The 27,393-nt window shown below is 45.4% G+C and overlaps 1 protein-coding gene across 1 annotated transcript in view; it reads right to left on the reverse strand.

Annotated features, from left to right (window-relative positions):
• Positions 1–27,393, reverse strand: part of LOC139262390 (basal body-orientation factor 1-like) — an 85,852-nt gene that overhangs the window by 26,105 nt on the left and 32,354 nt on the right. Inside the window, exons 4-6 of the mRNA XM_070877579.1 lie at positions 25,758–25,901; positions 12,904–12,984; positions 9,488–9,558 (exon numbers count right to left, since the gene is read on the reverse strand). Coding sequence (XP_070733680.1) covers positions 9,488–9,558; positions 12,904–12,984; positions 25,758–25,901 — 296 coding nt within the window. The remainder of the gene's footprint in view (positions 1–9,487; positions 9,559–12,903; positions 12,985–25,757; positions 25,902–27,393) is intronic.

Here is a 27,393-nt window from a genome sequence, read left to right on the forward strand (position 1 = left end):
CAGAGCTGCGCGGTAGATGAGTAACTCTGCAAGAAAAAGGTAATTGTTTTTTTACTGATTATTTTAAAATTCTGTTGTGGTGATTTAAGTTAAAAGGGTCCTGAGAATCTTTTTATGGTTTATGATGTTATGTTTTTCAAAAATATATTTTTCGTGTTTTTCTCCTCCTAGGCCCAACCCGCAGCCTCGGGGTAAATTTTTAGTAAATTTATTAATTATCGCCCATTTTCTTTAAGAACTGCCCAATTGACCTAAAATTCACCTTTTTTGCTGAGAATCGGGGTGCAATGCCCATTTTTTTCGCTGAGCAGATGTTTTCTTTTTTTTTGGGGACGTTTTCGCCGGCAATAATCTTAGGAATCTTAGAACATAAGAACATAAGAAATAGGAGCAGGATTAGGCCACCTGGCCCCTCAAGCCTGCTCTGCCATTTAATAAGATCATGGCTGATCTGATCATGGACTCAGCTCTACTTTCTTGCCCACTCCCCATCACCCTTTATTCCCTTAACGCTCATAAATCTGTCCATCTCCGCCTTAAATATATTCAATGACCCAGCCTCCACAGCTGGGGCAGAGAATTCCATAGATTTACAACCCTCTGAGAGAAGAAATTCCTTCTCATCTCAGTTTTAAATGGGTGGCCCCTTCCTCTGAGACTATGTCCCCGAGTTTTAGTTTCTCTTATGAGTGGAAATATCCTCTCTGCATCCACCTTGTCAAGCCCCCTCATTATGTTACATGTTTTGATAAGATCACTTCTCATTCTTCTGAACTCCAATGTGTATAGGCCCAACCTACTCAATATATCTTCATACGTCAATCCCCTCATCTCTGGAATCAACCTATGAACCTTCTCTGAACAGTCTCCAATGCAAGTATATCCTTCCTTAAATACCAAGATCAAAACTGTACACAGTACTCTACGTGTGGCCTCACCAATACCCTGTACAGTTGTAGCAGGACTTCTCTGCTTTTATACTCTATCCCCCTTGCAATAAAGGCCAACATTCCATTTGCCTTCCTGATTACTTGCTGTACCTGCATACTAACTTTTTGTGTTTCATGCACAAGGACCCCAAGGTCCCTCTGTACTGCAGCACTTTGCAATTTTTCTCCATTTAAATTATAATTTGCTTTTTTATTTTTTCTGCCAAAGTGGATAACCTCACATTTTCCCACATTATACTCCATCTGCCAAATTTTTGCCCACTCACTTAGACTGTCTATATTCCTTTGTAGATATTTTGTCTCCTTCTCACAATTTGCTTTCCCACCCATCTTTGTATCATCAGCAAACTTGGCGACATTACACTCAGTCCCTTCATCCAAGTCATTAATATAGATTGTAAATAGTTGAGGATGCGGCACCCCACTAGTCACTGTTTGCCAACCGGAAAATTACTCATTTATCCCAACTCTCTGTTTTCTGTTAGTTAGAAAATCCTCTATACGTGCTAATATATTACCCCCAACCCCGTGATCTTTTATCTTGTACAATAACCTTTTATGTGGCACCTTATCGAATGCCTTCTGGAAATCTAAATACACCACATCCACTGGTTTCCTGTTAGGAAATTAGGGATGCGTGCAATAAAGGTACAGCAGATATCATGGGTGACTTTAATCTACATATAGATTGAGCTAAACAAGCTGGTAGCAACACGGTGGAGGAGGATTTCCTGGAGTGTATAAGGGATGGTTTTCTAGACCAATATGTCGTGGAACCAAGTAGAGTGCTGGCCATCCTAGACTGGGTGTTGTGTAATGAGAGAGGATTAATTAGCAATCTTGCTGTGCGAGGCCCCTTGGGGAAGAGTGACCATAATATGGTAGAATTCTTCAGTAAGATGGAGGGTGACACAGTTAATTCAAAGACTAGAGTCCTGAACTTACAGAAAGGTAACTTCGATGCTATGAGACGTGAATTGGCTAGGATAGACTGGCAAATGATACTTAAAGGGTTGACGGTGGATAGGCAATGGCAGACATTTAAAGATCACATGGATGAACTTCAACAATTGTACATCCCTGTCTGGCATAAAAATAAAACGGGGAAGGTGGCTCAACCGTGGCTTACAAGGGAAATTAAGGATAGTGTTAAATCCAAGAAGAGGCATATAAATTGGCCAAAAAAAGCAGCAAACCTGAGGACTGGGAGAAATTTAGAATTCAGCAGAGGAGAACAAAAGGTTTAATTAGGAGGGGTAAAATCGAATATGAGAGTAAGCTTGCAGGGAACATAAAAACTGACTGCAAAAGCTTCTGCAGATACATGAAGAGAAAAAGATTAGTGAAGACAAATGTAGGTCCCTTACAGTCAGAATCAGGTGAATTTCTAATGGGAAACAAATAAATGGCAGAGCAATTGAACAAATACTTTAGTTCTGTCTTCACTAAGGAAGACACAAATAACCTACTGGATGTACTAGGGGACCGAGGGTCTAGTGAGAAGGAGGAACTGAAGGATATCCTTATTAGTCAGCAAATTGTGTTAGGGAAATTGATGGGATTGAAGGCCAATAAATCCACAGGGCCTGATCGTCTGCATCCCAGAGTACTTAAGGAAGTGGCCCGAGAAATAGTGGATGCATTGGTGATCATTTTCCAACAGTCTATCGACTCTGGATCAGTTCCTATGGACTGGAGGGTAGCTAATGTAACACTACTTTTTAAAAAAGGAGGGAGAGAGAAAATGGGTAATTATAGACCGGTTAGCCTGACATCAGTAGTGGGGAAAATGTTGGAATCAATTATTAAAAGATGAAATAGCAGCACATTTGGAAAGCAGTGCCGGGATCGGCCCAAGTCAGCATGGATTTATGAAAGGGAAATCATGCTTGACAAACCTTCTGGAATTTTTTCAGGATGTAACTAGTAGAGTGGACAAGGGAGAACCAGTGGATGTGGTGTTTTTGGGCTTTCAAAAGACTTTTGAAAAGGTCCCACACAAGAGATTGGTGTGCAAAATTAAAGCACATGGTATTGGGGGTAATGTACTGACGTGGATAGAGAACTGGTTGGCAGACAGGAAGCAGAGAGTCGGGATAAACGGGTCCTTTTCAGAATGGGAGGCAGTGACTAGTGGAGTGCCGCAGGGCTCATTGCTGGGACCCCAGCTCTTTACAATATACATTAATGATTTAGGTGAAGGAATTGAGTGTAATATCTCCAAGTTTGCGAATGACACTAAACTGGGTGACGGTGTGAGCTGTGAGGAGGATGCTAAGAGGCTGCAGGGTGACTTGGACAGGTTAGGTGAGTGGGCAAATGCATGGCAGATGCAGTATAATGTGGATAAATGCGAGGTTATCCATTTTGGGGGCAAAAACACGAAGGCAGAATATTATCTGGATGGCGGCAGATTAAGAAAAGGGGAGGTGCAACGAGACCTGGGTGTCATGGTTCATCAGTCACTGAAAGTGGGCATGCAGGTACAGCAGGCGGTGAAGAAGGGAAATGGTATGTTGGCCTTTATAGCTAGGGGATTTGAGTATAGGAGCAGGGAGGTCTTATTGCAGTTGTACAGGGCCTTAGTGAGGCCTCACTTGGAATATTGTGTAAGTTTTGGTCTCCTAATCTGAGGAAGGACGTTCTTGCTATTGAGGGAGTGCAGCGAAGGTTCACCAGACTGATTCCAGGGATGGCTGGACTGTCATATGAGGAGAGACTGGATCAACTGGGCCTTTATACACTGGAGTTTAGAAGGATGAGCGGTGATCTCATAGAAATGTATAAGATTCTGACGGGTCTGAACAGGTTAGATGCGGGAAGAATGTTCCCGATGTTGGGGAAGTCCAGAACCAGGGGACATAGTCTTAGGATAAGCGGTAGGCCATTTAGGACTGAGATGAGGAAAAACTTCTTCACTCAGAGAGTTGTTAACCTATGGAATTCCCTGCCGCAGGGAGTTGTTGATGCCAGTTCATTGGATATATTCAAGAGGGAGTTAGATATGGTCCTTACGGCTAAGGGGATCAAGGGGTATGGAGAGAAAGCAGGAAAGGGGTACTGAGAGAATGATCAGCCATGATCTTATTGAATGGCGGTGCAGGCTCAAAGGGCCAAATGGCCTACTCCTGCACCTATTTTCTATGTTTCTATGTTTCTAAGTGGCCCTAGAAATAGTGGATGCGTTGGTGGTCATTTTCCAACATTCTATAGACTCTGGATCAGTTCCTTTGGACTGGAGGGTAGCTAATGTAAAACCACTTTTTTAAGAGAGAGAAAACAGGGAATTATAGACCAGTCAGCCTGACATCGGTGGTGGGGAAAATGTTGGAATCAATTATTAAAGATGTAATAGCAGCGCATTTGGAAAGCAGTGACAATACCGGTCCAAGTCGGCATGGATTTATGAAAGGGAAATCATGCTTGACAAATCTGCTAGAATTTTTTGAGGATGTAACTAGTAGAGTGGACATGGGGGAGCCAGTGGATGTGGTCTTTTTAGACTTTCAAAAGGCTTTTGACAAGGTCCCACACAAGAGATTAGTGTGCAAAATTAAAGCACATGGTATTGGGAGTAATGTACTGACGTGGATAGAGAACTGGTTGGCAGACAGGAAGCAAAGAGTAGGAATAATGGGGTCCTTTTCGGAATAGCAGGCAATGACTAGTGGGGTACCGCAAGGTTCAGTGCTGGGATCCCAGCCATTTACAATATACATTAATGATTTAGATGAAGGAATTGAATGTAATATCTCCAAATTTGCAGATGACACTAAGCTGGGTGGCAGTGTGAGCTGTGAGGAGGATGCTAAGAGGCTGCAGGGTGACTTGGACAGGTTAGGTGAGTGGGCAAATACATGGCAGATGCGGTATAATGTAGATAAATGTGAGGTTATCCACTTTGGTGGTAAAAACAGGAAGGCAGATTATCTGAATGGTGACAGATTAGTAAAAGGGGAGGTGCAACGGCACCTGGGTGTCATGGTACATCAGTCATTGAAAGTTGGCATATGGTACAGCAGGCGGTGAAGAAGGCAATGGTATGTTGGCCTTCATAGCGGGAGGATTTGAGGTTAGGAGCAGGAAGGTCTTACTACAGTTGTACAGGGCCTTGGTGAGGCCACACCTTGAATATTGTGTACAGTTTTGGTCTTCCAATCTGAGGAAGGACGTTTTTACTATTGAGGGAGTGCAGCGAAGGTTCACCAGACTGATTCCCGGGATGACAGGACTGACATATGAAGAAAGACTGGATCGACTAGGCTTATATTCAATGGAATTTAGAAGAGAGGGGATCTCATAGAAACATATAAAATTCTGACAGGATTGGACAGGCTAGATGCAGGAAGAATGTTCCGATGTTGGGGAAGTCCAGAACCAGAGGTCACAGTCTAAGGATAAGGGGTAAGCCATTTAGGACCGAGATGAAGAGAAACTTCTTCACTCAGAGAGTTGTGAGCATGTGGAATTCTCTACCACAGAAAGTTGTTGAGGCCAGTTCGTTAAGACATATTCAAAAGGGAGCTAGATGTAGTTCTTACGGCTAAAGGGATCAAGGGGTATGGAGAGAAAGCAGGAATGGGGTACTGAAGTGCATGATCAGCCATGATCGTATTGAATGGTGGTGCGAGCTCTAAGGGCCGAATGGCCTACCCCTGCACCTATTTTCTATGTTTCTATGTTTCTATAGTTATCCACCCTGCTTGTTACATCCTCAAAGAACTCCAGCAAGTTTGTCAAACATGATTTTCCTTTCATAAACCCATGCTGACTTTGCTTGATTGAATTATGCTTTTCCAAATGTCCCGCTACTACTTCCTTAATAATGGACTCCAGCATTTTCACAATGACAGGTGTTAGGCGAACTGGTCTATAGTTTCCTGCTTTTTGTCTGCCTCCTTTTTTTATATAGGAGTGTTACATTTGCGGTTTTCCAATGTGCTCGGAGCCCCCCCCCCCCCCCAGAATTCTGGAAATTTTGGTAGATTACAACCAATGCATCCACTATCTGCAGCCACTTCTTTTAAGACCCTAGGATGTAAGCTATCAGGTGCAGGGGACTTGTCCGCCTTTAGTCCCATTATTTTACCAAGTACTACTTCACTAGTGATAGTGATTGAATTAAGTTCCTCCTCTCTATAGCCCTTTGATTATCCACTATTGGGATATTTTTAGTGACTTAATTCAATGTCTGCCATTTTCCTGTTCCCCATTATTAATTCCCCAATCTCATCCTCTAGGGGACCAACATTTACTTTAGCCACTCTTTTCCTTTTTATGTACCTGTAGAAACTCTTACTATCAGTTTTTATATTTCATGCTAGTTTACTTCCATAATCTATCTTCTCTCTCTTTATCATTTTTTTAGTTGTTCTTTGCTGGCTTATAAATGTTTCCCAATCCTCTGGCCTCCCACTAATATTGGCCTCATGGGCTGCCGTTATTTTCAATTTGCTATCATCCCTTATTTACTTAGTTAGCCACAGATTCCTTCTCTTAACAGTCTTTCCTTCTCATTGGGATATATTTTTGTTGCGAGTTATGAAATATCTCCTTAAATGTCTGCACTGCTCATCAATTCTCCCACACTTTAATCTATTTTCCCAGTCCACTTTAGCCAACTCTGCCTTCATACCTTTGTAGTCTTCTTTATTTAAGCTTACTCACCCTCCAACTGAATGCGATCATTTCTGACCTTATATATCAAATAGGGGTGTATTAAATGGGCAGTAAAACTATTTAGAAAAAGAAGACATTTGCTCTTATTTGACCAGAAGAAAATTATCAGCAAAGATGGACGGTGTGTGTTGCAGTTCGAGGTGGTGACATCGCACCTGTAGAGAGCTAGATTACCAAGGGATCAACATGAGAAACACTGTGCCATGTGCTTCATGAGGCACTGGGTAGAGGTCATCTCTGTGGTCTGGTCTTGGCAGAGGGGGCAACAACCAGGGGGCTTAGATTTAAAGGGAAATTTCTTCACCCAGAGGGTGATGGGGGTCTGGAACTCACTTGCCTGAAAGGGTGGTGGAGGCAGAAACCCTCACCACATTTAAAAGTGCCGAACCTACAGAGAGCTGGATTAACAAAGGATCAACATGCAAAACACGGTGCCATTTGCTTCATGAGGCACTGGGTAGAGGTCATCTCTATGGTCTGGTCTTGATAAAGACTTGGTCCACATATATCTTGTGGAGAAGAATCCACAGTGTTTCTTAGTGTTAGTAGGTCATTCAAAAAGGTTAGAGGTTTCCCCTGACTCTTGAAAAACCATCAGAATCCTTCAAAATGTATTTCCAACATAGGATATTTCAGAGAATAAAGTCTCTGATAATGTGCTACCATTCATAACTGTGGAATTTGCTAAATTCATAAAAGTAAATGGAATTAAATATATCCATGTTCTGTCATACTGCTCTATTTTAAATGAGGACACAGAGAGGCCAGAACACACATTTAAACAAGCATCTATGTTTGAAGTAAATTTTCTACACCGTGCATGCGAGATGCTTGACCGCTGGACTGTTTTTAAAGTGCCAGCTGAAGACCCATTTCAGCCTGACTGGGCCAGTGCGATTGCAGCAAAACAAGACCAGCGGAAGGCTCAGCATGACAAGTGATGAGTGAACCTCAAAGAAACTTGTGATACATGAGTGTGAGTGAAAGATTGGAAGGAAAAGAAGAAGTGGTTCGACGAATGTCTGTCCCACCTGTGACAGGGTCTGTGGCTCTCGTATTGGACTGTTCAGCCACCAGAGAACTCCAAGGGACTGCCTATGAGGTCCGTGCAGCAGAGCTGGTCTCCAGTTGTCTTGGGTAATCCTTGCCACTGGACCAAGACCTAGCTCTGTCAAGCCCGTGTGGTGGCTGGTGTGCAACGGCCACCACACATTAAAAAAAATCTATGTGCAGACACCTTCCACCCTCCAAGATGTAGTTCGGGACTTGGAATATTAGGTCCTTCATTGAGACACCTGTGAACTCATCCCTTTTTGGCGTGGAACAAAGTCATCTTAGTTTCGAGGGACTGCCTATGATGATGATGACAGATCTGTAATGAGAGTCATTAACAAGTACATCTACAGAATAAAACGCCTTAACAGTTCACAGGCCTGGCATGAATACACTTCTGTGTGCACTGTCCTTTATTTCTCATTATGCTGGATTGACAGTGTTGTCTTATTTACAGGGATTCTATCAGGGAAAAATGCTGTACCAGCTGTAGCTCTAGCCTCTGAGCCAGAAGGTCGTGGGTTTAAGTCCAGTTTCAGAGATACGAGCACAAAAATCTAGGCTGACACTTCAGTGGAGTGCTGCACTGTAGGAGGTGCCATCTTTCGGATAAGACATCAAACCGAGGCTCCGCCTGCCTTCTCAGATGGACATAAAAGATCAAAGAACAGCAGGGGAGTTCTTCCTGGTATCCTGGCCAATACTTATCTCTCAACCAACACCTAAAAACAGATTATCTGGTAATAACTTAATTGCTGTTTGTGCGATCTCGCAGTGAGCATTTTGGCTCACAACATTGACTACTCTTCAAAAATACTTCATTGGCTGTAAAATGCTTTGGGACGTCCTGATGTTATAAAAGGCGCTATAAACTGCATGGGCTGCAAATTCAGTTCAAGGTTTTTTTAAGGTGCTAATGTCGGGCAGTCGCTAAATTTAGCGTCGGAAAATGATTTGCGACGGCAGGCAAAAAATTCAGTGGTTGTGCCCTGACAGTGGAGTGGAGCACTAAGGGAAGCGTTCCACACTTCTCTTACGGCGCTAGGCCAGATGAGCAACTGAATATCCCGTGCTAAAGAGCTGGCTTCATAGCGCCCTAAGAGAGGCCTTCCTGCAAAAGCACAAAAAACATTCCCTATAAATTACTCACCCCAAATAAAGTTAAATTGTAAAAAAAGATATCCATCACACTTACCTCATGCAGTCATTCCTTCCCTTAGCACCCAGGGACAGCTCTGCACGCCAGCTTTCTCTGGCAGGATCACTAGGGGGCGCTCCCAGTGCAGCGCAAACCAAGTGTTACATCCGTGTCAATACCAGGAGCGTTGCACACCAACGCGATGCTCCCGGGTGAATCCCGGTACCGGCACACTGACTTTGCCAAGTGGCACAAATACCGGCACTCGCAGCTGAAAACCCTCTAATGCCCCTCGCGAGGGTTGCTATTCAACCAAATTTCTCCCCCCCCCACCCCCCCACCCCAAAGTCTTTCTTTGTACCAGGAATAAAAATAGTGGAAGCACCTTATCAGTGGGTTCAGTGCTCCCTTTGTTTTCTCCCTAGTTTCAAAGAGCTCTCTTGTGCTCCCAGAATCCAAAATGGTGCCTTGAAATGCATGTGCTACTCAAATGGTGTCATGGGCTGATACAACCCTTGAGTCACATCTAACAGACTGTACTTTCTCATTAATTAGCAATATTCTAGTACAACCATTTATTGCTACATACTTTTACAATTGAAACTTCACTTATGAGTTTATGAAGAAAATTCATCAAGATCTGGTAGTATTGCGGCCTAAAACTTACATAATAGCTTCAGTGTGAGCCTGCTCAGTCAGCTGAATTAGTTTCTGCTCTGCCTCCCTCTCCAGACGCATCTAAAAATGAAAAAAAAAACAATATTAATAGTCACATATAAATCATAGAAATTTACAGCACGGAAGGAGGCCATTTTGGCCAGTCATGTCTGTAATGCACTTATGAATGACTCCACAAGGCAATGTGGTGTACTCAAATTGTAGTGACCTTGGTCCTTTATCCGTAACTCCAGAGTGAGGCACAAGCATGGTAGGCAGCCTTTTATACTGGCCCTGCACACCTATGCAGGTGACCCTCAGGTCTCCCACTGCAGTGCCCTCTGGTGGACAGCCTCTGCCACAGGGGCAGGAAACCCTGGTCTCCACCAGTTGCACCCTCTAGTGGTGCCAGCACAGTATATACACAGTGTAAACCTTATTGATAGTATGTCAGGTAACGAGTCTCTATCTTATGCAACTATACAGTGACGACACAGAGAGTATATCTATAGTCTGCATATATATCACTCTCCCCCAAGTCCTTTGTGCCGATTACCTTTGCACTACGTGCTCTGGCTTAGCTCTCCCCAGACTTAAGTGCCAATAGCCATTGCACCTTGGCCGTGCTTTGGCTTGGCTCTCTCCCGGTTAACCCCCCAAGTCCTTTTTGCCACAACGTTGGGTAGTGGTTACTAATTTGGATGGCTCAATGATGCAGTGGAGGTTCCAGTGGGTTCTGGGTGTGATCCATGTGTGCGTCCATGGCTACATACATCCCCTCCCCCCCATAGCGAGATCACGCAGCAGGCCCATTACATTAACATACAGGATCAGACACAGTGCAATTACAAAGAAAGCAAGTTACAGTTTATATTGTGACACCTTGGTTTAGTGACTTACATTCCTAACGTTTTGCGATCGTGTGCCAGGATTGGGTAGATTGCATTCATGGTTCAATCATGGTAAGTACTGAGGTAGCAGTACAGGTATGCAAGGCGCAGGTTCCAGAGTAACCGGATGGGGTCCTAGTCATCTGATGCCAGATCTGCGGCCCCTGCTAGCGGGGTGGGCTTGGTTCGCTAGCCAGGACTCAGGGCCTTTGCCGTTGCCTAGTGGTGGGCAGAACCACAGATGTGTGTGGCCTCTCTGTCCTCCTTTGAGGGCTGCAGAATCTTCTGCCTGCTCTCTAACGGTGTTGGGAAACTGGCTGTTCCAGGTCTCGTTCGGGGAACTCGTTGGTTCTGACCTTTCGCTCATGGACATGGTCAAGGTAACAAGTGGGTCTGGGGGTTGCGCTGTCTCCACCTGGATGGTGCCATTTTCGTTTCCAGGTCCGTGGAGAATAGTGCCATCGAGTGCCTGCAGCATTGGATAGACCTGGGGCAGGGTATCAGGATCAGTACCTTCACCCTCCTGAGGTTGCTGGCCTATAACTTATGGGGACACCTGCGGCAGGGCATCAGGATCAGGACTGCATTGGAGGCAATTCAGAGAAGGTTCACTAGGTTGATTCCTGAGATGAAGGGGTTGACTTCTGAAGAAAGGTTGAGAGGGTTGGATCTATACTCATTGGAGTTTAGAAGAATGAGAGGAGATCTTATTGAAACATATAAGATACTGAGGGGGCTTGACAGGGTAGATGCAGAGAGGAGAATCTAGAATTCTCTGTCCCAGAGAGCTGTGGGTCATTGAATATATTTAAGGTGAAGAAAGACAGATTGTTGAATGCTAAAGGAGTGAAGGGTTATGGGGAGCGGGCAAGGAAGTGGAGCTGAGCCCAAGATCAGATCAGCCATGATCTTATTAAATGGCAGATCAGGCTCAACGAGCCAAATGGCCTACTCCTGCTCCTATTTCTTATGTTCTTATGTTCTTATTACAAACAGGCGAGTGGGATTCAACTCGGTAGCTCATATAGAGAAAATTACTCGCACAGATTGGATAGGTCTGCTTCTGTGCTATAACATTCCATGATTGCGTGAATATTTTTCTTTAATTGCCAATAGTACCAACAAGGAATCTTCTTTGCGTGAATTGGTTGAGCCCAACAGTATGAGAGATCATCAGTAGAGCTACAGTCGGTATCTCAGGTATCAAAAACAGAAGACCAGCAGCAGGTCGGGGCCATAAAAGGAGCGGAGGTGCGGTGGCCTGGGAGCAGCGTGGAGGCCACTTCAGGAAGCAGTGTGAGCTGGTGCAGGAGGGCGACGGCAGCGAAGAGTGACGTCATCAAAGTCCAGGTCGGTGATTGGAGCGTGGGCAGGTACAAGAGCGGCGCGATCTGGGCGAAGGAGCAGTGAGAGACTGCTGAGGGACGTGATCGGGGCCCAGGAGAGGTGTGAGTTCCAGGGACAGCACAGGCCAGCCCACATTGCGATATATGTGCACACTAGGTCCGTGCAGCAGAGCAGGTCTCCAATCGCCTTGGATAACCCTTGCCACTGGACCAAGATTTAGCTCTGTCAAGCCCGTGTGGTGGCTGGTGTGCAACGGCCACCATACATTAAAAACATCCACACACAGGCATCTTCCACCCTTCAGGATGTAGTTCAGGACCTGAAATATTAGGTCCTTCATTGAAACAAATGTGAACTCATCCTTTTTTGGCGTGGAAGCAAGTCATCCTTGTTTCGAGGGACTGCTTATGATGATGATATCAAAAACAACAGATGCCTGAAATACCTATTAAGTGTGTCAGCATCTGAATACAGAAAAGACAGATTATTGTTTCGGGCCAAGAACCTTTGTCTGACCAGTCTGGTAAAAGGACCCAACCCTAAAATTCAACCCGTCTCAGCTTTTTCAGATGCTGACAGACCTGCTGTGTATTTCCAGTATTTTCTCATTTATTTCCATTTTCCAGCATTTTTTATAAATCTTCAGAGAGCAACCGTTTTCAACGGTACATGTGTTATTTCAACTCCCTTGCACAGTAGCTCCTCCAAGTCAGTACTCATTGTTTAAAACCCATAAAGGAATAAATACGTTGTTAAAGTATTATCTTTTTATTTAATTTTGAAACATTTTATATTCTCCTCCTTGCTTCATGCTCTTCTTGCAGCGTGCACTGTTCCCAACTAAGAGCCCTGGCTTCTACAAATGTCATTCTTGAGCTACCCACTAAAAGGGGAAAGGTGACGCAACCATTGATCTTTCCCCACCCCCACACCCCCAACAACTTCCCCACCTTCCTTCCACCCCTTCAGAACCTAGCCTTCGTTTTGGCCCCAGCTGACAATGAGAAGTCACCATGCTGTGACACATGAGAGGAGAGAAAGGAGGAGTGTGCACCCTGTTGCTCATGAGCACTGTATGCACCAGCCACCCTGTACCTTACTGTTATACACTCTACTGAGCCCCATCAAGATATGTATGAGGCCGAAATGAATTCATTTCAGGCTAGTTTTTTGGCTCCCGTTCACATACCTTTTCTCCAAAAAACTTGCTTTCCAGTTGTCTCAATGTTTCTTTGTGCTCTTTGTTTGCTGTGTTCATGGTGTCCTTTATCTGAAAAAACAAAATTTTTTAAAAATCTGAGAAACCATTTCTTGTATTCGCTGCCTTCCTTTTATCACACCTGAAGTTTCCATCTCTGTAGCAGAAATCTATTCCTGGTGACAGCATGCTTCGGATGAGACGTTAAACCAAAGCCCAGTCTGCCCTCTCAGGTAGATGCAGCATTTTGAAAAAGAGCTGGGATTTCTCCTCGGTGTCCTGGCCAATATTCATCCCTTAACCAACAACCCTAAAACTTCTTATGTATAGAAGAACGCCACAAGGCTGAGTACTGTGAGATAAACTTAGTGTGACCTTATTTATTACAACTCCAGAGTGCCTAAACAACATGGCAGTCAACCTTTTATAGTGGCCCTGCACGTGTTTGCAGGTGACCGTTAGGACTCCAACAGTCGTACCCTCTGGTGGCAAATATTGCATAGTTACATACATAACATCACTCCCCGCCGCCCCCCCCACCCCCCCCCCCCCCCCTCCCAAAGGTACAAGTTATTTACAAGTTGAGGCGATCCGGAGCCCTTCGCTCCCTGGTTGATCGTCTAAGTGCAAACCCTGGTGTGTGTGAGTCAGTCAGGCCATTGCTGCACTGCACCGCGGCTGGTCTGACCGGACTGTCAGGAACGGTGGGTTCATCCTCGTGATTGACAGCGAGGTCGATTGCTGGTTGGGTGTGTGTTGGTGGATCGTCGATGGTGATGTCCTCCTCAAGTCGTTCCTGGTTGTCAATAAATCGCAATTTGGTCTGATCACAAGCTTTCTGCACGTTTGGCCATTTAACAGTTTGATTATAAACACCCTATTCCCTTCCTTGGCCAAAACAGTGCCAGCAACCCACTTGGGACCATGACCGTAATTCAGGAAAAACACAGGGTCGTTAACATCAATGTCATGTGAAACAGCCGCGCGATCGTGGTACATGTTCTGCTGGTGTCGCCGGGTTTTCATGTGATCATTAAGATCCGGGTGGACTAGGGAGATCCTGGTTTTGAGGGCTCTCTTCATTAACAATTCTGCCGGGGGAACCACGGTGAGCGAGTGGGGTCGCATCCGGTAACTGAGCAGAATGCGAGACAAGCAGGTCTGCAGGGAGCCGTCCGTCACGTGTTTCATGTTCTTCTTCATTGTTTGGACTGCCCTCTCTGCTTGACCATTAGACGCGGGCTTAAACGGAGCAGACCTGACATGCTTGATGCCATTGTGGGTCATAAACTCGTTGAATTCCGAGCTGTGAAACGCGGTCCATTGTCGCTGACAAGGATGTCGAGCAAGCCATGGGTAGCGATCATGGCCCGGAGGCTTTCAATGGTGGCTGTGGAGTGCTGGATGACATGATTACACATTCAATCCATTTTGAATAAGCGTCCACTACTACTAAAAACATCTTTCCTAGAATGAGGCCGGCAAAATCTACGTGGATCCTGGACCACGATTTGGAGGGCCATGACCACAGGCTCAGTGGAGCCTCCCTTGGTGCATTGCTCAGTTGCCAGCCAAGTGTTACTCTAATGCATGCATGACTCCAAGTCCGAGTCAATGCCAAGCCACCAAGCAATTGCCAGGCCGTTCATCATGACAATGCCTAGGTGGGTACTGTGTAGGTGGCGTATAAAGGTTTCCCTGCCTTTTTTTGGCAAAACCACACGATTACCCCATAACAGACAATCCGACTGGATGGACATTTTATCTTTGCGTCGGTGAAACGGCTTAATTTCATCTTGCATTTCCCTGGGAACGGCCGACCAGTTCCCATTTAGGACGCAACTCTTTACTAATGATAGCACAGGATCCTGGCTGGTCCAGGTCCTGATCTGGCGAGCGGTGATGGGTGACTCCTCACTCTCAAAAGCATCCATGACCAGTAGCAAGTCTGCGGGCTGCGCCATTTCCACCCTGGTGGTGGGTAATGGTAGCCGGCTGAGAGCATCGGCACAGTTTTCAGTGCCTGGTCTGTGGCGGATAACATAGTCATAAGCGGATAATGTTAGTGTCCATCTTTGGATACGGGACGAAGCATTGGTATTTATACCTTTGCTCTCTGAAAACAGCAAAATGAGCAGCCTGTGGTCAGTTTCAAGCTCAAACCGAAGTCCAAATAGGTATTGTTGCATTTTCTTAACCTTAAACGCCTCTTTCTCGACCATACTATAGGCTCTCAGCCTTAGACAGACTTCTAGATGCGTGTGCAACCGGAAGGAGGTTGCCCGATACATTGGCTTGCTGAAACACACAGCCGACCCCGTACGATGTGGCATCACAAGCTAGCGCTAAACGTTTACATGGGTCATAGTGTACAAGTAACTTATTTGAAAGTAGCAGGTTCCTGGCCTTCTCAAAGGCTGTGTCTTGAGATGTGCCCCAAACCAGTCATCACCCTTACATAGCAACATGTGCAAAGGCTCTAACAACATGCTCAACCTGGGTATAAAGTTCCCGAAATAGTTGAGGAGTCCCAGGAACGAACACAGCTCGGTCACATTCTGTGGTCTGGGTGCATTCTTAATGGCCTCCATCTTTGAGTCCTTGGGCCTGATGCCGTCTGCTGCAATCTTGCTCCCCAAAAATTCGACTTCTGGCGCCAGGAAAACACACTTGGAGCGTTTCAGCCTGAGTCCCACTCTGTCTAGGCGACTTAGAACCTCTTCCACGTTGTGTAGGTGTTCAATGGTGTCGCAACCGGTGATCAGGATGCCATCTGGTGCGCAGAACAGATTTCAGCAAACTCTCTATGTTTGTCTGGAAAATGGCTGCAGCCGAGCGAATCCCAAAAGGACACCAGTGGTATATAAACAGCCCTTTCTGCGTGTTGATGCACGTCAGTCTTTTCGAAGATTCAGCCAGCTCCTGTGTCATGTAGGCGGAGGTTAGGTCCAACTTTGTGAACGACATCCCCCCCACCGCTAACGTTGCGAACAGGTCATCCACCTTAAGCAGCGGGTACTGGTCCTGTAGTGAGACTCAGTTAATTGTTACCTTGTAGTCTCCGCAGATTTCTGACCGTGCCATCGCTTTTCAACACCAGAACAATTGGACTGGCCCACTCGTTGAACTCGACTGCTGATATGATTCCTTCGTGTTGGAGTCTGTCCAGTGTTCGATCTCGACTTTCTCCCTCATCATGTACGGAACCACCCGAACCTTGTGATGGATGGGCTGTGCATCGGGGCCTAGATGGATCTGTACCTTGGCGCCTGTGAAGTTGCCGATGCCTGGTTCGAATAGCGAGGAAAACTTGCTCAGCACTTCAGCACACGAGGCGTCATCCACTGAAGATAGTGCTTTGATGTTGTTCCAATTCCAGCTAATCTTTTCAGAAGCCAGCTTCTGCCGAACAGTGTTGGGCCATTGCCTGGAACAATCCACAATGATACGTCATGCACAGCTCCGTCATATGATACCTTCACTGCCGCATTTCCAATGACTGGTATGAGCTCTTTGGTGTAGGTATGCAGCTTTGCATTAATCGGGCTCAGTTTGGGCCCTTATGCCTTATTGCTCCACAGTTTCTCGAAAGCCTTCTGGCTCGTTATTGACTGACTCGCACCCATGTCCAACTCCATGGATACTGGAACTCCATTTAATTTGACTTTCAGCATTATAGGAGGGCTCTTGGTGGTGAAGGTATGTACCCCATACACTTCTTCCTCAGGTTGAGTTGCCTGTGCTGCGTTATCTGCGCCAGATCGATCATCCTCTGCAACATGGTGTGTCGCAGCACGTTTGCACATTCGCTGGAGGTGCCCCATTGTTGCGCAGCCTTTGCACATGTAATGCTTGAATCGACATTGAAGGGGCCCGATTGTTATGCTCATAATAAAGGATGAAACTGAGTACTGTGTACAATGAGCAAGTGTGACCTTAGCTCCTTTAATGCGACTCCAGAGTGCAGGTACCTGGAGGGTGGCCTGCTTATATACCTCCCAAGGGATGCTGGGATCCCTTGGGACTCCAACAGGTAGGCCCTCTGATGGTAGTGTAATACAGGTTACAAAGGGTTAAATACATAACATCACTCCCCTGTGAAGTCAACAGTACACTTATTTACAAGGTGAGACGATCTGGGGCTTTACGCTCCCTTGTTGATCGTTTCGGTACAAATGTGGGTGTGGGTGAGTTGGTTAGTTCTTCACTGGGCTGTTGGGCAGCCGGCCTTGCTGGGCCGCTGGGGATGATGAGTTCGGCTTCGTGGTCAACCATAATGTCAGTTGCCACTTGTATGTGTGTTGGAGGGTCAAAGTTGGTAGTGTCTTCTTCGGGTTGTTCGTAGCTATTGGTGAACCGCAATTTGATTTGGTCCAAATGGTTTCTGTACGTTTGTCCATTGGCCAATTTGACCTGAAACACCCTATTCCCCTCTTTGGCTGTGACCGTGCCAGCGAGCCATTTGGGACCATGTCCATAATTGAGCACAAACACAGGATCATTGATCTCAGTATCGCATGACAAATTTGCACGGTCATGGTACACACTTTGTTGATGCCGCTCGCCCTCCACATGATCATGGAGATCAGGGTGGACAAGTGAGAGCCTTGTTTTGAGCACCCTTTTCATGAGCAGCTCGGCTGGGGAAACCCCGTTGAGGGAGTGGGATCTGGCGCGGTAGCTGAGCAGCACTCGGGACAGCCGGGTCTGCAGGGAGCCTTCCGACACACGTTTCAAGCTTTGCTTGATGGTCTGAACTGCCCGTTCTGCCTGGCCGTTGGATGCGGGCTTGAACGGGGCAGATGTGACGTGTTTGATCCCATTGCAGGTCATGAATTCTTTGAATTTAGCACTGGTGAAGCACGGCCCATTGTCACTGACTAGGACATCAGGCAAGCCGTGCGTGGCAAACATGGCTCGTAGGCTTTCAATAGTGCCCGTGGATGTGCTTACAGACATTATTGCACATTCATTCCATTTTGAGTAAGCATCCATGACAACCAAAAACATTTTGCCTAGGAATTGGTCCGCATAGTCCATGTGGACCTTTGACCACAGTTTGGAGGGCCACGACCACAAACTTAGTGGTGCCTCACTGGGTGCATTGCTCAGCTGAGAGCAAGTGTTGCACTGGCGCACGCATGACTCTAAATCTGAGTCGATGCCAGGCCACCACACATGAGATCTGGCTATGGCTTTCTTCATTACAATGCCCGGGTGGGTGTTGTGCAGTTCACAAATGCTCTTTCTTGAGCAAGACCACGCGATTGCCCCACAATAGACAGTCCGCCTGCAGGGACATTTCATCTTTGCGTCTGTGGAACGGCTTAATCGCCTCCTGCATCTCTGTTGGGACACTGGACCAGCTCCCATGGAGGACACAGTTTTTTACCAAGGACAGTAACAGATTCTGGCTGGTCCAGGTCCTGATCTGGCGGGCCGTAATGGGAGACTTTTCGTTCTCGAATGCCTCCAATGCCTGGCTCGAACAATGATGGGAACTTGCTCAGAACCTGGGCACATGAGGCGTCATCGACGGATGAAACACTCGGATGTCGTCCCAGTTCCAGCGGATTTTTCCCAGCCAGCTGCCAAACAACTAGGGGCCATCCCCTGGCACAATCCATAGCGGGAGTTCGTGTACTGCTCCGTCATAGGAGACTTTGACTGCCGCACTGCCAATTACAGGGATTAGTTCCTTGGTGTAAGTCCTTAGTTTGGTGTGAATGGGGCTGAGCTCGGGCCCGTGTGCCTTTTTGCCCCACAGCCTGTCGAAGGCCTTTTTACTCACTATGGACTGACTCGCACCTGTGTCCAGTTCCATAGATACTGGAATTCCGTTCACTACAACTTTCAACATTATTGGTGGACATTTCACAGTGAATGTGTGTACCTCGTACACTTCTGCCTCCTCGGTATGAGTCTCCAATTCAGCCTGATCCCCAGTGGATCGATTTTTCTCTGCAACGTGATGGTTTGCAGGGTTTGCAGCTTGCCTGCATATTCGCTGGAGGTGTCCCATTGTTCTGCAACCGTTGCACACATAGTGCTTGAAGCGGCATTGATGGGGCCGATGATCACCTCCACAGCGCCAACAAGTTGTTAACTGCCTCGCATTAACGATTGATGGTGGACTCCGGGTCATCTGAGGTCGTGCAGCAACAGCCGGCGTGTATGTTCTGCCATGTATATTTCTGCTCGAAACCGACATTACTTTATGCACAGTACTGGCCGAAACTTCTTTACTCTGCGAAATCTGTTTGATGTTGTCGCTGGTGGACATAAATGCCTGGGCTATCGTTATAGCTTTAATTAGATTCGGAGTTTCTACAATTAACAATTTGCGAAGGATTGTCTCGTGGCCAATGCCCAGTACAAAAAAGTCTCTGAGCATTTGTTCTAGGAATCCCCCAAATTCACAATGTCCTGCGAGGCGCCTTAGTTCAGCGACATAGGTCGCCACTTTCTGGCCCTCCAATCGTTGACATGTGTAGAACCGATATCTCGCCATCAAAAAGCTTTCCTTAGGATTTAGGTGCTCCTGGACCAGCGGGCACAATTCTCCGTAGGATTTCTTCTCTGTTGGTTTTGCCGGAGCTAGGAGATTCTTCATGAGGCCATAGGCTGTTGCCCCACAAACAGTTAGGAGGATCGCCCTTCGTTTGGCAGCGTTCTCGTCCCCTTCCAGCTCGTTGGCCACAAGTATTGGTCGAGTCTCTCCACGAAGGCCTCCCAATCATCCCCTTCTAAGAACTTCTCCAGGATACCAACTGCTCTTTGCATTTTAGGATGGTTGTTCGTTACCTCGTCGCCAATTGTTATGCTCACAATAAATCATGAAATTGAGTAATGTGTACAATGAGCAAGTGTGACCTTAGCTCCTTTAATGAGACTCCAGAGTGCAGACCTCGTGGGTGGCCAGCTTATATACCGTGCTCCCAAGGGATGCTGGGATCCCTTGAGACTCCAACAGGTAGGCCCTCTAGTGGTAGTGTAATACAGGTTACAAGGGGTTAAATACATAACACCGATGATTACCCCTGCAGCGCCAACACGGTGCTAATGGATTCACATTCAACCCCGATGGCGGATTCTGAGTCATCACAGGTCTTGCAGTCACAGACGTATAGGCCCTGCCATATGCAGTTCGGCCTGATAGCGACGTCATTTTATGTACAGTACTTGCCGGTGAGCTTCGATGTTGAGAAGATATCTGTTTGGTGTTATCGTCCATGTCCATGCATGCCTGGGCGATCGTGATGGCCCTGCTCAATTCTAGGGCTTCGGCAACCAGCAGCTTTCAAAGAATGACCTCGTGGCTGATGCCCAGCATGAAAAAGTCCCGCAGCATTTCCCCACGCAGCTCCAAAATCGCAAGGTCCCGCAAGGGGTCTCAGGTCGGCAACATAATCCGCCACGTCCTGGCCCCTGGAGCAATGGTGCATGTAAAAACAATATCTGGCCATGAGGATACTCTCCTTCGGCTTGAGGTGCTCCCGAACCAGCGTGCACAACTCTGTATATTCCTTCTCCATTGGTTTTGTCGGTGCGAGCAGATTCTTGATGAGGCCGTATAGTTTAGGCCCACAGATGGTGAGGAGAACCGCCCTGCGCTTAACCGCGTTAGTGACTCCTTCCAGCACGTTGGCCACTTACTGGTCAAGACGCTTGACGAAGGCTTCCCAATCATCACATAGAAACATAGAAAATAAGTGCAGGAGTAGGCCATTCGGCCCTTCGAGCCTGCACCACCATTCAATAAGATCATGGCTGATCATTCACCTCAGTACCCCTTTCCTGCTTTCTCTCCATACCCCTTGATCCCTTTAGCCGTAAGGGCCATACCTAACTCCCTCTTGAATATATCCAATGAACTGGCATCAACAACTCTCTGCGGTAGAGAATTCCATAGGTTAACAATTCTCTGAGTGAAGAAGTTTCTCCTCATCTCAGTCCTAAATGGCTTACCCCTGATCCTTAGACTGTGCCCCTTGGTTCTGGACTTCCCCAACATCGGGAACATTCTCCCTGCATCTAACCTGTCCAGTCCCATCAGAATTTTACATGTTTCTATAAGATCCCCTCTCATCCTTCTAAACTCCAGTGAATACAGGCCCAGTCGATCCAGTCTCTCCTCATATGTCAGTCCTGCCATCCCAGGAATCAGTCTGGTGAACCTTCGCTGCACTCCCTCAATATCAAGAACGTCCTTCCTCAGATTAGGAGACCAAAACTGAACACAATATTCCAGGTGAGGCCTCACCAAGGCCCTGTGCAACTGCAGTAAGCACTCCCTACTCAAATCCCCTAGCTATGAAGGCCAACATAACATTTGCCTTCTTCACCGCCTGCTGTACCTGCATGCCAACTTTCAATGACTGATGTATCATGACACCCAGGTCTCCTTGCACCTCCCCTTTTCCTAATCTGCTGTCATTCAGATAATATTCCGCTTTTGTGTTTTTGCCACCAAAGTGGATAATCTCACATTTATCCACACTATACTGCATCTGCCACGCATTTGCCCACTCACCTAACTTGTCTCAGTCATCTTGCAGCCTCTTAGCATCCTCCTCACAGCTCACACCGCCACCTAGTTTAGTGTCATCTGCAAACTTGGAGATATTACACACAATTCCTTCATCTAAATCATTGATGTATATTGTAAAGAGCTGGGGTCCCAGCACTGAGCCCTGCGGCACTCCACTAGTCATTGCCTGCCATTCTGGAAAGGACCCATTTATCCCGACTCTCTGCTTCCTGTCTGCCAACCAGTTCTCTATCCACGACAGTACATTACCCCCAATACCATGTGCTTTAATTTTGCACACCAATCTCTTGTGTGGGACCTTATCAAAAGCCTTTTGAAAGTTCAAATACACCACATCCACTGGTTCTCCCTTGTCCACTTTACTAGTTACATCCTGAAAAAATTCGAGAAGATTTGTCAAGCATGATTTCCCTTTCATAAATCCATGCTGACTTGGACCGATCCTGTCACTGCTTTCCAAATGCGCTGCTATTTCATCTTTAATAATTGATTCCAACATTTTCCCCACTACTGATGTCAGGCTAACCGGTCTATAATTACCCGTTTTCTCTCTCCCTCCTTTTTTTAAAAGTGGTGTTACATTAGCTACCCTCCAGTCCATAGGAACTGATCCAGAGTCGATAGACTGTTGGAAAATGATCACCAATGCATCCACTATTTCGAGGGCCACTTCCTTAAGTACTCTGGGATGCAGACTATCAGGCCCTGGGGATTTATCGGCATTCAATCCCATCAATTTCCCGAACACAATTTCCCGACTAATAAGGATTTCCTTCAGTTCCTCCTTCTCACTAGACCCTCGGTCCCCATATTTCCGGAAGGTTATTTGTGTCTTCCTTCATGAAGACAGAACCAAAGTATTTGTTCAACTGGTCTGCCATTTCTTTGTTCCCATTATAAATTCACCTGATTCTGACTGCAAGGGACCTATGTTTATCTTCACTAATCCTTTTCTCTTCACATATCTATAGAAGCTTTGCAGTCAGTTTTTATGTTCCCAGCAAGCTTCCTCAAACTCTATTTTCCCCCTCCTAATTGAACCTTTTGTCCTCCTCTGCTGAATTCTAAATTTCTCCCAGTCCTCAGGTTTGTTGCTTTTTCTGGCCAATTTATATGCCTCTTCCTTGGATTTAACACTATCCTTAATTTCCCTTGTTAGCCACCTTCCCCGTTTATTTTTACTCCAGACAGGGATGTACAATTGTTGAGGTTCATCCATGTGATCTTTAACTGTTTGCCATTGCCTATCCACCGTCAACCCTTTAAATATAATTCGCCAGTCTATTCAGCCAATTCACATCTCATACCATTCGAAGTTACCTTTTCTTAAGTTCAGGACCCTAGTCACCCTCTACGAATCTCTCTAATAATCCAACGGCAGCCATGGTTACGTGAAGGTTCGTATTCTGTTACTCGTCGCCAATTGTTATTTATGGAAGAACTCCACGAGGCTGAGTACTGCGAGCTAAACTTAGTGTGACCTTAATCTTCTTTATTACAACTCCAGAGTGCCTAAACAACATGGCAGGCAACCTTTTATACTGGCCTTGCACGTGTGTGCAGGTGACCATTAGGACTCCAACAGTCTGGTGGCAAGTATTACATAGTTACATACATAATAAAACTTATCTAGTCATTTATCTCGTTGCTGTTTGTGGGAGCTTGCTGTGCGCAAATTGCTGTGTTTCCTACAGTACAACAGTGACTACATTTCAAAAGCACTGCATTGGCTGTAAAGTGTTTTGAGACATCCAATGGTTATGAAAAGCGCTATATAAATGTAAGTCTTTCTTTCTTTTTATCCAGCTCTCAGCTAAGTCAGCTGCATGGAGACCAATTCAAATACGTTCTGAGATTGTGAAACATGCTCTATAAATGAAAGTCTTACAGAGAAACAACTGGTTATCACTCAGCACCTTCCCACAGTTGTGCATCTGAGACCGGGAAAGCTCCTGCTGTCGTGCATGTATATTCTGATGCCACTACCTGAAAACGCTCAGTTAGAATGCAAAAGCAGCAACATCATAAATGAAACATTTTAAACAGCAACTGGAACTAGTTGAAAAAGATTGAATGGGATTTTTTTTCAACTCCCTGAATAAGCCCTTCACTTATCAAAAGCTACAAACTATTATTTAACTGGAGGAAACAAATGTTCCCATCGCCTCCAATTTTCTCTCCTTACCCTGCTCTTGTCTGCAGTTGGCAGCTCATGCTATGTACTACATAGGATTGCATAGGCACAGAAACAGGCCACTCGTCCCAAGCAGTCCATGCCAGCGTTTATGCTCCACTCGAGCCTCCTCCCGTCTTTCCTCATCTAAATCTATCAGCATAACCCTCTATTCTCTTCTCCCTCATATGCTTTTCTAGCCTCCGCTTAAATACATCTATACTATTTGCTTCAACCACTTCCTGAGGTAGCGAGTTCCACATTCTCACCACCCTCTGGATAAAGAAGTTTCTTCTGAATTCCCTATTAGATTTCTTGGTGACAATCTTATATTGATGGCCTCTAGTTATGCTCTTCACCACAAGTGGAAACATTCTGTATCCACTCGATCAAAACCTTTCAGAATTTTAAAGACCTATATTAGGTCACCCTCAGCCTTCAATTTTCAAGAGAAAAGAGATCCAACTTGTTCATCATTTCCTGGTTATGTATACCCTCGCATTTCTGGTATCATCCTTGTAAATCTTTTCTGCACCTTCTCCAGTGCCTCTATATCCTTTTTATAATATGGTAACCAGAACTGCACACAGTACTCTGAATGTGGTCTAACCAAGGTTCGATACAGGTTTAACATAACTTCCCTACTTTTCAATTCTATACCTCTCAAAATAAACCCTAGTGCTTGGCTTTGCTTTTTTATGGCCCTGTTAACATGTGGCACAACTTTTAGTGATTGGTGTATTTGTACTCCGAGATCCCTTTGTTTCTCTACCCCACCTAGACTCGCACCCTCCAAGTAACAAGTGACCTCCCTATTCTTCCTACCAAAATGTAATACCTCACATTTATCTGCCAATTATATGCCCATTCTTCAAATTTAATGTCTTCCTGTAATTTGTTGCAGTCCTCCTCAGTATTGACTATCGTCCCCAATTTGGGGACATCCACAAATTTAGAAATTGTGTTTTTGATTCCAAAGTCTAAATTGTTAATATAAATTGTGAACAACAGTGGTCCTAGCACTGATCCTTGTGCAACACTACTACACACCTGTGAATAGCTACCTTTAACCCCTATTCTCTGCTTTCTGTCTTGAAGCCAGCTAGCCATTCTGCTACTTGTCATCTGACTCTGCATTCTCTGACCTTGTTTATCAGTCTATTATGGGGTACCTTATCGAAGGCCTTTTGAAAATCCAGATAAATTACATCTACTGCTTTATCATTGCCTATTTACTGTTTCATTGTAGTCCTGGCACTCTTGTAGCTTGTCATTGTGGTCATTCTCCATATATTATGAAAGCAAGCTGAGATGTTTGGATGCACCTGAGGTGACGCTGCAGGGGTTGGAAAAGCTGTTGCAGGAGGTGTACTTGCTACTTTAGGACTAGTAAGAGTGGAACTAAGTGAGGACAATGCTATGGAACTGGACCACAGAGGAGGGCCACTGGAGGTGGATGGAGTGGTCAACCTGGTTGAATGCATCAGAGAGGTGAAAAAGGAGACGGTGGGGAGAGTTACCACAGTGGCTTGATACAGCTACACAGTCACAAAGGATGCCGTTGGTGACTCTAACCAGGACAATCGGAGTTCTGTAGCTAGGGCAGAGCCTGGGGAAAGGGTGCTATTAACGATATCTGCGATGTAGTGAGCAGATCCCCGGCCTATCTTTTTAGTCACGGATGGTGAGTGGGGAGAGAATAGGAACAAATATCGTAAAAAATATATTGTCATCGAACAAAAAAAAACTTATATTAATATAACAACTTTCAAATTGAAACTTCTCAAAGCGATTCACATAATGATATACTTTTTGCACTCCAATGACAATTGTTAATGGCTTGTGATCCCCGTATACAGTCCCAACAGCAGGGAAATACGTAGCACAGTGGAGGGCAACAGTGAAAGATGGTACTGGTGCAAATATAATTTGGCCTATAACGCGATAATAATTAGCAGGCTGTCTAAATTATTTTATTTTTAGTGTTTTTACTTTAACATTGAATTATTAGTTTCAACTGAATTTCCTCAACTCAGAGGAGGCAGCAGTTTTGCATATAACTACTGATCTCACTTCCATTAGTACATACATAAATAAAAGAAGAAATCTAAATAGACTCACATCATCCAATTCGTTTTCTAAGAAAACTTGTTTCTTCTTAAACTCTTTGACCCTGTTCAGTTCCCCTTGAATCATCTGTATTTCTTTTGTCCTTTGCAACATTTTGTTTTGTAGACGCTCGGTCTGTTCGGCGTGGGTTTCACCCTGTAGGCAGATGGAGACATGAAAGCAAGGTCAGCTAACTGTGACTGCAGTGCATGTCTTCGCAGATAGAGCCCTGCAGTCCTTTTAAGTGTAGGGGTTTTTTCCCCCGGAATTATGGATGCAATTATATTCAGGGTATACACCTGTAAAAGCAGGGTGTCACATGTCGGATTAATCATGTTGGATTGATATTAATGCAAGTCTACTAATAACAATCTAAATTAAAATTGTGCTGTTTAAGTTCTTTAAATATTGAACAGCGCTCCTGCTAAGCTGCCATTTTGGGCCCAAGTTTCCCCAGGATTGCTCCGTTTTTTTTGAAGCAACTAGATTTTTTTGGAGTATCTTAAAAATCGCAATTCTTCCCATTTAATTTGCTCCAGTGTAAGTGAGTTAGTTAGGTTTTTTTTTAAGTTTCATTTTTTTTCAAAAGGGGGCGTTACCAGCCACTTACGCCTATTTTGGCCATTTAAGCAAGTTTAGACAGCTAAAAGGTACTCCAAACTAACTTAGGCCAGCATATGTAGCCATTTGTGGCTGCACAGAAAAACCTTGCAGTGAGTTAAGAAATCAGCGCAGGTAAGTACATTTAAAGCATCAAGCACTAAATAAAGCAATACGTTTAAAGCACCAATCACTAAACAAAGCACAAAAATAAGCATTCAATAACAAATAAAAAATACAAGGAAGTTGAGAGGACCTGTACCTCGCACCAAGACTTACAAAGCACTAAACAACTAGATTAAAAATGGATTGGTAAACTAGCAAATACATTATAGCAAGTCCTGTAAATAAAAGTTTCAGCCAAACTATTTTACAGAATTCCTTTTGAAAGCAGATGAAGATTAAACTTGAATCAAACAAGAATTTAGGACCACATAATCAATCCATAAATAAATAAATAAATAAACAAATAAAAAATAGAAGTCCTACCTTCAGCAAAGCTTTACTGCAGAAAAACACGAGCAGCTGGCCGCCGACGAGGGAGCCCATTCGGCCAGGGCTAGGGGTGGTAAGATGCACACCGGGAGGTTAGGCTCAACGTGGCATCGGTGAAGGGGGGGGGGGGGGGAGGCTGAACGCAGCAGAGAACGTGGCCGCTATTAGGGGTGGGGTCTGTATTTAAAAGATACAATTTTTTGCCCGGTAAAGATTAATGAGAAGTTGTCTTGTACCTGACCTTGTACTGTTCTGCATTTTTACTATAATAACCAACAAGGAGGAATTAAAACATCCCTGTTTTTACAATCTTTAACAGAGTGTTTTTTGGTATGCTATCGAATGAAATGTTAAACCGAGGGAGCCCATTCAGCCAGGGCTAGGAACGGCGTGCTTTGGGCCCCTCCCACACAGCCTGTAGAGATTGTGGGGGCGAGGAGCTACTGCACATGCACACACACTCTAGCGCGCACGTGCAGAGGTCCCGGCACTGTTTTTAGCACCGGGACCTGGCTCCGCTCCCCACTGCTTGTGCTGCGCGACGCCAGGGGCC

This window comes from Pristiophorus japonicus, chromosome 4 (assembly GCF_044704955.1).
Source record: "Pristiophorus japonicus isolate sPriJap1 chromosome 4, sPriJap1.hap1, whole genome shotgun sequence".
Classification (NCBI taxonomy): domain Eukaryota; kingdom Metazoa; phylum Chordata; class Chondrichthyes; family Pristiophoridae; genus Pristiophorus; species Pristiophorus japonicus.